The sequence below is a fragment of the Meleagris gallopavo genome, chromosome 7, assembly GCF_000146605.3.
Source record: "Meleagris gallopavo isolate NT-WF06-2002-E0010 breed Aviagen turkey brand Nicholas breeding stock chromosome 7, Turkey_5.1, whole genome shotgun sequence".
In the NCBI taxonomy this organism is placed as follows: Eukaryota; Metazoa; Chordata; class Aves; order Galliformes; family Phasianidae; genus Meleagris; species Meleagris gallopavo.
The window spans coordinates 5,931,680-5,945,756 of NC_015017.2; the positions used below are offsets into that span (position 1 = coordinate 5,931,680).

At 38.1% G+C, this 14,077-nt stretch overlaps 1 protein-coding gene across 1 annotated transcript in view; it reads left to right on the forward strand.

The window, feature by feature from the left end:
- The first annotated feature begins 2,797 nt into the window (after window positions 1-2,797).
- The window catches only part of ZC3H15 (zinc finger CCCH-type containing 15), a 24,178-nt gene continuing 12,898 nt past the window's right edge, over window positions 2,798-14,077 (forward strand). The window contains exon 1 of the mRNA XM_031554279.1: window positions 2,798-2,880. Within this exon, the coding sequence (XP_031410139.1) occupies window positions 2,798-2,880 (83 nt within the window). The remainder of the gene's footprint in view (window positions 2,881-14,077) is intronic.

Sequence of the window (14,077 nt, forward strand, 5' to 3'; positions counted from 1 at the left end):
AAAGCCTTCCTTTATTCCTTCTGTAATAACTCCCCATGATTTGGCCATACATGGATCTATGGGGCAAAAAAAAAGTAACCATTGCACCCAAGGACTAGTAGATTTGTAGAAGCTGACTACACCGTAACTAGAATACCTTTAGGAATCCTATAGCAGTTTACAAAGGAGCCAAAACTTAATATTTCTCCCTTCACCTGTTTAAGATTAATGCTGGATAAAGTAAATAGTGAGCACATGTATTTTAACAAAATACTTGTTTGATCTAAAACGAAATGTGAAAAGCCATCAAGACTGTTTGAATTAAGAGAATTTAGAAGGTCTTGTCTCAAAAAAGATGCTGCTATCTAGCAACTCAAAATATGTAGACTCAATCATTTTTCTTTCACCTTTCCACTTCTATTCGTTTAAGCACTACGAAAATATTTTTAAGATTGTTGTATGCATTATGTCCTAGAAAATACAATGCTTTGTACATACAATTTTCCAGATCGTTTAAGTTCAAATTCCATTTTTAGTACAGAATTTTTGTGGAAAGGCAACCTAAAAACAAAAAATACCAATAACAAATAAGCAAAAGCACATTCCTAAGGTCAATGTAGATCTGGAAAAATTCTATCTTAACTTTCACACTTAAGTCTATGTTGCACACAGAAGTTTGTTTCTTGACAGACAAATATTTTTTGTGGAGTAAAAAAATATATGACATTCTCACAGTTCTAAGAAATTTAAATGACAGATAACAGAAAACGATGATTTATGAATATTTTAAATTGTTATCTAACAGGAACTGCAATAACTCATTCTCCTTCAGATTTACAGCAAAGTAATTTCACTGGCAAAATAACTGCCGTACAGACTGAGGCTTTCAACAATAGAAGCAGTGATAAGTAGCCAATGTAAAGTTACATCTGGCACTACATTGAACTCTAGCAGACAAGAGGATATCAGGATCACCTCTTGTCTCAGTGACTTTCCCCATGCAGTACATCCTGTATTTCAGACCAATTCGGGACACAGTAAAAATGACAAGAGCTACTAGACAGAGAAGGCTCTCAATGTTCCTCCATTTTTGCAAGAGAAGGAAATGGCCCTTCTACATCTTGACTTTGTCTTCTACAGAACCTCAGTTACTTTCCTTGCACAAACTTTCTGGCTTTGGGGCTGAAATTACAATTGCACACCCTCCAAGATAAAGAATAAAGTGTGTCCTTAAGAGCAGAGAGAAACTTCAGAAGTTACTATACTTTGCATCAAATTTAAGGTTTCAAGTACAGAGATCTAACAACAGAAGAGTTAATATACGCTAAATCAGAGGAGAAAAAAAGCATATCCACAACCCAAGGGTTGGAAATCGTTCATTAAAACAAGCCACCTCCAGCCCTTCTTTCTACTTCAACTTTCTTTCCTTTTGATCTTCATGTGAAACAATTTATAACATCAAAATTCTGTTATATTTTAGAACTTTTTTAATTGTAATGCCGGCATTCATAATAGTTATAATTTGCTTTTCAAACAACCTTTGAGAAGAAAGGCACGTTAAAAATTACCATAATAAATCCACTAGAGGATTATTGTTGTGCTAGTATATAAAATAATTTAGGATGCACTGAGGATTTATCGTCATACGAAACACTGGAATGTTAAAGATACTACTCTCAAATTGGGTGTTCTTCCTTTGGTTAGGTGCTATACATCAGTCCGACAGTCTTCATACTTTCTCGTTACAGTGATGAATGAAATCAATCTGAAGTTATACTAGCCAGTATGCCTGCTAATTAATTTAGATATAAAATTATTTCAATATACATTTTAGATAATGCACTATAGAAATGTACAGTACAATGCATGGTGCACATTGTATTTTAAACTGGATTTAGGTAACATGTGAACTATTTCTCTCCCAACATGAGGGAATCATGGAAGTTACTCTAGGTTGATTACCTCTTTCTGAGAAATGCAGCAGCCCAGAGCGATCAATGCATTTAACACCCTTGTGATCTTAGTGTTTTCAGTAGTAGGATCCGTATCCTCACAAACAGGCTTATGTAGACAGTACACCTGTAGACTTGCTGATTGAGGATCCAAATGTTTTAAGTCCATGATTATTCTGAAAAACTTCAAAACACATCCTTAAATTCTATTCCTTTAAACTGTTTTCAGAAGCTGCTTTAAGATACACGTGCACTTAACGTTCTCATAAATGGAGATAAACTTCTGAATTGGTACCAAGCAGCTGACTTCAGTAAATACAAGGGGAAATTCTGCTCCAGCAGAACACAAGATCAAGCTGATGCTTATATTATTTTCCCTCTTTTATATGGTATTTGACACGAGATATCTGTATGAGGTAAAGCATTCTTTTACCAAATCAATTATATATATTCTTAATTATATAGGGAGGGAAAAAAAGCTACTGTTTAGAACACTTGAACTATTGGCCTTTCCTCATCAGCCTTTGAAATTCCTACCCAAGAGACTAGTATGACTGAAGAAGAAAAGGCATGCAATACCATATTTAAAGTGGAATGGGTAAACAAACAAAAGGGAACCACAAATTTCAGATTGATAAATTGCATGAAATTCAATTATCTTGTTAATTCACTGTTACTGAGGTAACAGTAACCCATGTAGTGGATATGTCTTAGTTTCAGCTGGGACCTAATAGTTTTCTTCAGAGAGTTTTTATTAGGAGTGTATTTACTAAGATAGAGAAAAGGAAAAACATAATTACGACAAATGCACATATATATGTATATTGCAAAAAATGCATATGGAATTGCTTACTGCTCCCCAGTCGATGCCCAGCTCACTCCCAAACAACCGAAGACAGCCAGATGAGCTCCCAGTCCCTGCAAAACTCCTTCCATTTGACACAATGTGGTACGGAATATCCCTTCGGCCAGTTTAAGTCATCTGTCCTAATTCCATACCCTCCCAGCTCCTTGGGCCCTTTGCTGTCAATCGTCTTGGCTCTACACAACACTGCCTAGCAGCAACTTTAAACATCCGTGTGTTATCAAGATAGTTTTGCTCCCAGAACCAGAACAGAGGCATGGCATCACACCAGACAAACTAAGAATGCAGTTCCTTCCCATCTGAAACTAAGACATAGGTAGAAGTTTGGCATCCAGATGACAATTCCGCAACCCCATGCATACCCTACTGCAGACTGTGATAAAAAAAAAAAAAGCAACACACATCACAGTGATATCAGATAAGAACACGACAACAGAAAATATTCGCAAGCATCTGAAAGCTCATAGGAGATGCCTTAGGCTTCCACTAAGACTACAAACAATACACACTTCTTTGAACAGAAAGACCAGAACGGTGTTCTTAGCCTCACACACTGACAGCTGCAACAAGACAACCAGGAACAACATTCACAACACAGTATCACAGGGAAATGACCTGCCAGCTGTGTATTGCTTCCATTAAGAGATGCCACAGAACAAGGCGTTCTGATGAGACGCAGTCAGAAAAGTGCTCCATATATCAAGCAATTTGAATCTAGTGAGATTATTAAAGAATTTCTAATCACAGAAAATTCCTAATTACAATAGAAATTGCTAATTGCAGCAGAAAATTGGACATTTGACACAAGGCAAGTGAGAACACATGTCTAACTTACATCCTATACAATAGCTTTGTTTTTGGTTTTTTAAGCAGTAGACTGGTGTAACAGTCCTGTTTCATAGGGCAAAGAAATAAACACTGAGTTGCTAATTCTCATAATATTCCTGCTTAACTCTGCAGCAAAATATTAAATACTGAGTTTTCAATTGCAATTAGTTTTGACTTGTAGCCCTCTGATGTCATGAAACACAACCTAGAGAAGCCAACTGAGCTGCCTAAATGAGTATAAATACATTGCTATAAGAACACCCTAAAGGCAAACCCAATACCAATGACTGTTCTGGGCTCCCCATGCTCTGGATGATGTCTGTGGCTTTTTGCTTCAAGACAGGCAACCTGGAGCAGATTTCAACTTGAAAATTTTGTTCCATATTTTCTGAAAACATTGCAGTTCTCCCTGGCATTCCTTACAAGTCCTTACCTATTTCCTGCAATACCACTTAAAGGTTGAGACACTTGATCTACAGCTGACTTATTCAGGAAGGAATGACAGGTTTTCTAGATAACACATTAGTTGTATAGGCTGAGTGCAGTAGGATGTCAGACTACACTAAGTCTTTGCATAAATGACATGGCATGTAATACTACAGAATTACATCCTGGTGCAGATTCTCTTTTAAGAGAAAACCAAAAGCCACCCTTCACTTCATCCCAATCTCTTTATCACTTTCTGGATATTCCTCTACCAACTTCCTTTTCTTTTTCTGTATTAAGCCAATAGTGATGGATTCTCATTCACTTGGAGATGAGTTTTGGAGTTAACTTAAGCATAACAATATGTGCTTGAAGTTTTTTTTAATTTTCACGTAAACCCAGCTGAAAATGGAAACCATGATACATCCTCTAATTCACTTTAGATAACTCTACAACAAAATGCTCTCTACTGGATAGCTTACTGTCAGCTACCGACCTGTTCCATGCACTTAAGAGCTATTTCAATAGGAAGACTTTGGGAACTGTTCACTCATTTTACTCCTTAAATACTGAAATGAAATAAGACTCAGTTAAAGCTTGCTGTTTGAAAACTGAATTTATCACAGAATGGCCAGGGTTAGAAGGGACCTCAAGGATCATGCATCTCCAACCCTCTGCCACAGGCAGGGCCACCAACCGCCCCATTTAATACCAGACCAGGCTGCCCAGGGCCCCATCCAGCCTGGCCTGAAACACCTCCAGGGATGGGGCACTCACAGCCTCTCTGGGCAGCTGTACCAGCACCTTAACACTTTCTGTAAAGAACTTCCCCCTGACATCCAACGTAAACATTCCCACCCTTAACTTAAAACCATTTCCCCTTGTCCTGCTGTTATCTACCCTTTAAGAGAGTTGATTCCCTTCCTCTTTGTAGGCTTCTCTTAGGTACTGAAATGCTGCAATGAGGTCACCCCACAGCCTTCTTTTCTCCAGGCTGAACGAGCCCAGCTCCCTCAGCCTGTCTTCGTAGGGGAGGTGCTCCAGTGATTTTAAGAAATAAAGCTTGATTTAGAATATAGTTAGTGGGCTGCTGGTTACTCTAAACTACACTCTTAAATACACAAGTGCTTTAAAGTGTAACAAACATTTTTAAATTAGACTTTGGAGGTTCATTCCTGTGTTAAAATGCATAATAAGAAACTTCTGCTAGAATTAATAAAAAGTATGAACACAAGTGTGTATATTCTCTTCATTTTTTAACAGTTTAGAATATATGTGCATGCATATCTACATATAAAAGTCCCTGTACCCATGAACTTGCAGCACACAATACTGTTGATCACTTCTACCGTAGGATGTATGCAGAAAGCAAAAACAAGTAATGCTTTGATCTTAGATCACAAAAGACTTATTATTAAAATAGACTGTCAACAACAGTGTTTGATAGCACGGTTCAGAAGTATATCAAAGTAAAATAGATTTGTATGCTCTCCTTTATTTGTTGTCCCTAAATCAGCTGGAAAAGATATCTAGATAAGATGAATTATTCTACTTGTAACACTGAAAAGATTGTAGAGAAATAAAGTGAATTTACTTCAGTATTGTGATACTGGAAACACTGCTCATTTCCCTTAAACAACCTGAAGCATTACTCAAATATCATTAAGTTCAAGCAAACAATTCCTTCTCATCCTGTGATTAAGAATTGAGGCTCATCTTGAGCTTCCTTCAGTTTAATGCTATTTTTCTTTGTTCAAAAACACAAAGTCTTCATCGCTATGATCAATCAGATCGGTTTCAGATGCCAATTGTGGCACTAATTCCCATGAATGAGTCATCTCACATTTAAGTTCTAGATCAGAGCAGCGCTGCTCCTCTACCAAGTGAGCACAGTAACCCAGTTATACAGAGCTCTGAACACAGAGCTGCTTTAAAAAGGTTAAAACCACATCACATAAACCACGACTTTCAAGATTTCACAGATTTTCTTCAGCAAGTACCAAGCTCTCCCTTTCACAGAGATAAGCAAGAGGGCACCATAAAACAGGCATTAAGCACACAGAATGGGGTTCTTCTAAAGGCAGAGCAGGATGCCACAATAACACCACATCAGATTGAAGTGAAATGTAGTGGGGGTTTTCTTGGGGAGGGGGGGTAGGAGGGGAATATTGTAGGCTTATCCATCAGGCTGCTAGATGATAAGTTACTTCAGCTTTCTGTATCCCAGTTAGCTATTTGTAAAACAGTGATATCCGTGCTGCCTTTTGTTGTAAAACGTTGGCAGATCAACTGATCTCTTTCAAAAACTGCACATTACAAAATACGGTTTTGATGCCATCGCTTGCTTGGATGGAGACCTCTTGTTATTGATGAAGTTACTTAGCTCACCTATAGCTACTTTACCACATCTTAGCTTAGATCAACAGAAAGCACCTTAAGAGAGAGATACCTTCCTCTGTCACTACGTGAACACAAGTGACTGCACAGACACACACATGTACAAACACTGACTCTCCCAAACAGTTCAAGAAATGTTTCTTATGTGCTCAAGTCAGCTTTCCTTCTTCCAGCAGTTACTGTCACCCTCACACTGACACATCCAAAGAGACAGCAGCTGCACAGTCATCCTGCACCAGCTTCTCCTTCCACTTACAGGAAAGGCCTCTACTGCCATCTTACGCAGTGCCTGCCACTCCTCACCTACACCACCTTGTTTTCCGTAGAGAGAGCCTTCTTTCCTAAGGCAGACAACCAAATGCCCTCCAAGAAAGATACAATTAAAAACAAAGTCAGCTCCTTGATAATTAGACCTTGGTGAAGCAATTCGAATATCAAATACAGGCTCAAATCACATCGGAGATTCACAGAACTCAGAACACCGTTTCATTTTGGTTGTTTAAGCCAATTACGCAGACACCGCGGCTTTCAGGGTCAGAACTCAGGAATGGCCAAAACACCATATATATATATATAATATATAAATATAAATAAATAAATATATATATATATATATGAAGGAACAAGGACTCCAGTGGTTCTTAAGCTATCCTGAACTCTAACGCAGTTGAGATCCACTTTAAAAAAAAACAATCATTAGAACTTGGAATTTATATACAATAGCATCCACCTCTGTACGAGTCCATTACAGGAATTTAATCCACAGACTAAAAATCAGTTTCTAATACGCTTACGTACTCAATGTGAAATACCTCTGCTGTATTAAGCAAGACATCACAACAGAGACACTAAAAGGAAAGAACACTCCTTACCACTTAATGCCTTGCACTTCCAATAGCCACACATGTAAATTGGAAGTAAAACATTTTCAAGACAAAACCATACTTTTCCCCCCAGAAGGCACAGCCAAGGAGACAATGAAGAATTACTTAACTGCAAGCAGCACACCTTGCTCAAAGAAATCTAGCAAATGTTTTTGTATGTTGTATGTTTGTATGTTGCGTCGTATCCTTGTAAAAGGAAATTCAGAAGATCTGCAGATGACCAAAACACAACAAGGTGGAAGGATGCCCCATAACATATCCTACTAACTGCTAGTAAGCTCTAACACAGGAGCTCTTCCAGGTCTCAGGGTGGAAACAAGAATTGTAATTGCTACGGGCAATTATTAATTTATTCTGGTAGCTGTGCATACACTAATTAGACATATAATTGTTGCATTTTATGCATGCCAATTAAGAAATTAATCTCCTGAATTTTGAAACTATTTCATAATTTCCTACTACTTTTTCCAGGAAGTTTGGTGTCTAACTTGGATGTCACCACTACAGATGTCAATAGCACAAGAGTGTGTTAATGCTGCATTTAAAAGCACGTGTGCATTGTGTATATATATGTAGATCAAAGGTAAACTTGTAGTTTAACAATAGGAACGAAGGACAGTTACCTGAGACATTCTGTAACAGCTCATTGCAGCAGAGATATAAGAGGCACAACTCTTGATCTAATTCTTTCCACTGAAAGAACAAATGGCAGTAGAACCTACTGCTAAAAGTGATCCAGGAACACAGATTCTTGTGAGAAGCAGACCAAGTAACCACTGGTCAGGGATCAGAGCTGCTGTCTGTAATTGGAGCTCATTTCAGAAGCCTAACCATCGGCAGGACAAAGCCTGTCTCACGGATGTACAAGAGACTCTCCCAGCTTCAGACAAGAGAATCAATTAGCACAACCTTCTTTGCACTGAAGGCTGTTACATTATTTTTATCCCAAATCCAAATAACTAACTTACATGCAACTTACAATTTCCAAAATGATATCTAGGAAGGCAAAAAAAAAAAAGTTAAGTTTATTTTATCTCTACGTTAAGAGTTATATTGTTTTTCCAGCTGTGAATTTTACTAACAGAGACTGCATTCCAATTCCACTTTTCTTCTTTTGGACAGCAGAGACTCATTTCTACTCAGAAAGTTAATTTTCTATTAGCACAGCTCAGTAAATGGTCTTATTACCCCATATAACAGCACTGTCATTCCCATTATTTACCAAGCCATTTATTTCTGTATGGTCCATAATATTTATCCAAATTCTACTATTACTTCCAGCTTAACTATTAAAATATTCAGCAGAAGTCCCCTCTCTGATCTTGGTAGCTGGGCACTCACTTTTGTGATCTCTCGTCATTCAGTTCTTTACACACTTAATGCAGGATAAGGTGACTTGTTTCGCATTCTTAAATCAGGAAACCACATGGTATTTATACCTTATGAAAATACATGAAGTTTTGTTTGTTGTTTTGTTTTTTTTAAAAACCTTTAGTGCTATCTGGATTGCCTTCCTTAAGTCAAGGGTGTTCATTAAAAGGCCTCCTTTGTATCATCAAACGCTATTACTACCTTTAATATTCATTAGCTTATTACGGATCGTTCTACGCAGAGCTTACAAACCCAAAGCTACTGACAGTGTATCCCCACCGTTTTCAAAGCATTTAATTCTCACATCTTAAATTACTTCTCTCAAAATAGCTAAGGCATCAGGCACTGACACACATCATCTATAATTCATGGAACTTAAACAAAAGCATCTATTTCATTCTTTAAAAATCTTTTCTTTCCAACTATTAATAATCTCTCTTATTCTTACATATTCTAGTTCACACGCTATCATACAACAAAAAAAACTTATATACAATTCTGTAGAGAACACCATTTTCTAGGATTCCTCTACAGAGTCAGTGTAAGCTCCGAGAACCCAAGCCAAATTAATCAACACAAAAAACACATAGTACACAACAGCTTTAGATAAGAAATCGTGGGAAAAAAATGACACAAAGGCTATAGCATGCTTCCCAGAACAGAAAAATAGAAAGGGTGGTACCATTCAGTAGACCACCTATGACACAATCGACACTACTTGGTTACAGGGTTATTCCAAATAGAGTTCATGTTACCCTCGTGCAAATTTAGAGAGAGCAGCACAGAACCTGGCAGACACCCCTCCTATCCTTCCTACCCACATCCTGATGTTCCAGGAACAATACCAAAGTGGTTCTCACAGTATGGCAGGTGAGAGAGAGACAGGTAACAACATGCAAGGCTGTAACCTTCCAGGTATTTTTACTAAACCTGTCTCTGAATCGTGAAGCTGACAAAATTATTTTGTTCAACTCTGACATTTTGCAATATCTAATGAAAAGCTTTTTTTCAGTCCCTCATTCTTGAGGTAAAAAGACAAATGAACCCTTTTTAAAAGAAAAAAACATAACGACTCCAAAACGATTACTTAAATGTATCTAATCTGTTTATAGATGGCAACTTAGCACAAACACAGCCTGCAGCTTGTGAGCCCTCACAGCAATTCCATGCAAGTCAGTAGACTTTGTGTAAACGACTGGACCAGCTACAGAGTTTTCTAGACAACTGCCTTGGAACACAGAGCAATTGTGACACCTTAAGGCTGCTGCTGTGTATTACATATTACTTTTGTATCCCCACACACAGACACCTCAATTCACTTTATAGCTGATTTTGTTCATTATATCTGGTAGCCCAAACACAACAGCAGCAATGAAGCTTACAGCATCTTCTACTGATTAGCTTATCTTCTACTAATTATCTTATCACCATCCTTTCAAATCAAGCCGGCAGGTATGGCAAGTGCATATACAGAATCTGAGAGCTAACTACATCTCTACACAAGAAGTTATCTCTCACTAGTACTTGGAATAATCACTGAGCCTATTTCACTTACTCTGGATGGGGTTTTTGCAACCTGGTCTAGATGGAGGTGTCCCTGCCTGGAGCAGGGGTTGGAACTAGATGATTTTAAGGGTCCCTTCCTAACTAAACTGTTACTGATTCTAAAGCTAATTCCTAGCACCAGAAGACCGATAATAGTGATAACTTAACCCTTTTTCAAAGGAGAACAGTGCTTCCGCCTATGCTCTCAGTCTTACTGCAAAGGTCAGTAAATGAACCTCACAGCTTTCTAGGATGCTACACGATCCTAAGTTCTCCCACTTTATGGGGACAGAAGACTTAAAGCCAATTACCTGTAAAAGCAATTAGCTACTCTGTGGAATAAGACAAGTTAAGCAGTTGAAGAAATCCACAGAAGTAGCTTAAGATATTCTAAGGAAAAGCCTTTACCTTGGAAAGGAAAAAACCACAACACAAGATACTACTTTTCTCGTATGTCACAAGGCATTGTTATTTTGAAGTAATTTGGGCTTCCAGAATTATGCAAAAGGAAGCAGCTGATGGGCCAAGTAAAGGGACATCCCAACAAAACTGGAGGGAAATCTACTGCCACTCCGGCGCAAGGAGGGGAGGGATACTAAAACAATACTTAATGGGAAGCCCTTGAGGATTTACAAGAACCTATGCTAACAGATTCAATTTCTAGAGAGGAAAACCTGTCTTCAAAACCTTGCAAATGAAATAGGTGATTCTAGAAGCTGAAGGAAACTTAGCTGTGAGTTCATGATGAGGAAAAATTAGCCTAAGTGTAAGTGATTAGCAGAGGACTTAGTTCTCCTATGTGGCTTGCCCCAAATTACCTTCAGCTATTTTGTGGTTGGCAAATGCCTGTTGGTAGGCAAAGATAATTCCATTCATGCAGCAAGACGTGCTCCTCCCGAAAACATTTTACTTAATTCAGTTAATACTGACATCGTAAGATAACAGTCTAAAACGGGTCTTCCTGATGAACTAAGGATTAACTTTTTCCTGCAGTGATGTACATGCAGACTTACTCAAGTTCTCACAAGACTATCCATGTGGAAATTCAACAAAGAAAACCAGAGCTCTCATCATATAAAGAAGAAATGCCTGCATTAGTATTTTTCTTAAAATAATGAATAATTAATTGTTTAAGCCCATTTAAAGACAATGCATACACAAAGTCTTCACTTCTAGCGTGCGTTTCAAGTTAGAACTAAATGACTGCCAACAACAGCAAACATAATACTCAATTTCTATACTTTTAACATTGTGCCCTGACTTTGTTACTTGAAACTGTTTAAATAAGCCCACAGCTTGTTTCAGCAACGATGCAGAAATAACCTGTTAATTATAACACATCCTAATCAAAACCATACTACTGACCGAAGTCCACCTGTATCCATTATCATCCTTCTACTCAATGAAATTGCAGTTGAAAGCATAATTCACTTCTCTCTGAAAGAAAGCTAAAAACTAATTATTTTATATATATATACACACACACACTTGAGGAAAAGGGAAGTCACTGACTAAAGTACTTACTCAGCACAATACAGCATAACAGCAACTTACTTCTTTAAGACTAATTTTAGTAGATATACTCTCCAATTATCAGACACTGCAGCAAAAATAACATCAGCACAGCAACAAAAAAAGATACTCTAGCACGAAGAGCTCACTGTAATAGTCCCACACTTCTGTGCAATGACAGAAAAAACACAATGCCCTTCTACATCCTGAGGCCAGTTTTAAAGAATTTTGTTCAGATTAAGGTGGAAGAGAAGGCTAATTTTCTCTAAAGTAGAATTTACGACAATGCCTGCAACAAGGCTCCTGTTGATTACCTCCTTGCAGGCGTGTAATTAGGCCACTTTCCTCATCCAACCTTTTCTGAAATAAGAAAATGAGAAGATTTGTAATTTAAATATAATTCAAATAATTAAATAATTTAAAACCTATTATTTTACATACAATTAATTGTTCTCTTCTTAAGACATGTTCTTCGATTTTTTTTCTCCTCTTAAAATAATTTTTACACCTGAACAATCTACTCATACATTACACTTTAAACATTATGCACTGAGAAGATTAAGTGCTAAAAGAAATAGTTCGCTTTCTGTACATTTAAGATAGTTACCTCCAAAACACTACTACTACATGAAAACACAAAGTTTTAACTGTTCCTACCAGAATAACACAAATGAACACTCACATTTAATTAATACCAATCAACTCAACATTTCTAAGCTTTTGGCCCCCAACATGAGAAGTCACAATCCCCAGCCAACAAAAAAAACATCATCTCATAAAGAGCTGGTTAAAGTCTTCTCTAAGCTGTTCTCAGAACTTATCACCACCAAAATAAACAAACAAAAATCAAAAAGCTACAAAACACTAACTTTTTAATAACACGTTAACGTGAATTATAAAGCTTATCAGTGTAAAAACAACACATAAATTTAACTATATATACATATACATGAATAAAAATACATGCATACATCCCACCCACTAAAACAACAATACATAACACTATATAGACACATCTTACTGCAAGTCAGAACAACACCACCTTTATTAAGCAATTAAGTATCTTAATTAACCAATTACATTTCACTTTATCTTATAAAATCCTCTGCAGGAAGGTCACTTCTTCTAGTGAAAGGTATTCCCAGACTTAGAGAAATTAAGACGTAGTGGGTTAGCTCTATGAGAAAAATATCTATATATTTTAGAAATATGAGTTGAGATATTGCTATTTTCTAAGTTAGTAACCAAAAAATCACTTGAAAATCTGCTTTTGGTTGTATAAAGAGCTTTATAGATCAAAATTCAAGAAAGGATACAACTACGTGATGTTACAAGGGGGCTACTAAAAGCTCCCTTACCAACAAAACAAAGAAGGTAAGGTTCTTTCTAAGCAAGTAGGAGTTATCTCCCCTCCCATTTACACATCCTGGTACTTACAGGAGGAACTTGCTCTACATCATTATCTGCTGGAGGAACAATGTACATTGCAGGAATGCACGGATGGTAACTTGTCCAAGTGGAAGAAGAAAGGTGCTTTGCAGGACTTGGTGCTTCCTGAGGATGCAAATGCTCACAGGCAGCCTTGGTTGCAATGCTTGTCTGTTCTCAGGCAGACTGCAGCTGTTTGCATGCTAAACCTGACCCATGTGTAGCTCGTGTAGTACAGCGTGCCTTCTGCTTGTGGAAAAGATTGCTTATTTCCAAGGCCTGGTGTTTAGCACAGTTCCCCTTTGGCCAGGGTTCACGTGTCAGAGAGCTCCATGGAGCAGCAAATTCCTTCCCTCAGCTTTAGTGAGCATGGAATGCAGTACCTTAGTTATTCTTTTTAGGGCAGTCCTGAGGGAATGCTGAGTTTCTCAGGTGACCCGAGGAGAGACAATGCAAGGACATGCAGGCGGTGCTTTGCACCTGGCTATAGGCTGGGAGCGTTTCTCTCCCTGACTCCTTTGCTCAGCTTGCAGGTTCTTTTGCATGCACTTGGGATGATAGCAATATGAGGAAAAGTGTTTATTTTCCTTTCAGTGATCTCTCGGTTACTTTTCCCTTCCTGATAAAGAGCAAAATATACATACAGCTGCAAAGATGCACAAATGCCTTGACATGCTTTGTGTCCACTCCCTGCACGCAGCGGTACCGCTGCTGGAGCTCGAGCATGCAGCCGCTCTCACACGACGAGCAGCACCAAACCATCTGCGTCACAGCTCTCTGCTCACAGCTGAGCGGGAGCGCCGTTCTCCAGCACGCTTTTTTCTCTCCTTGCTTTAGGACGCCCCCGCGCAGCCGTGCCGAAGCCAGCCCCGCGGGACGCACGAGAGGCA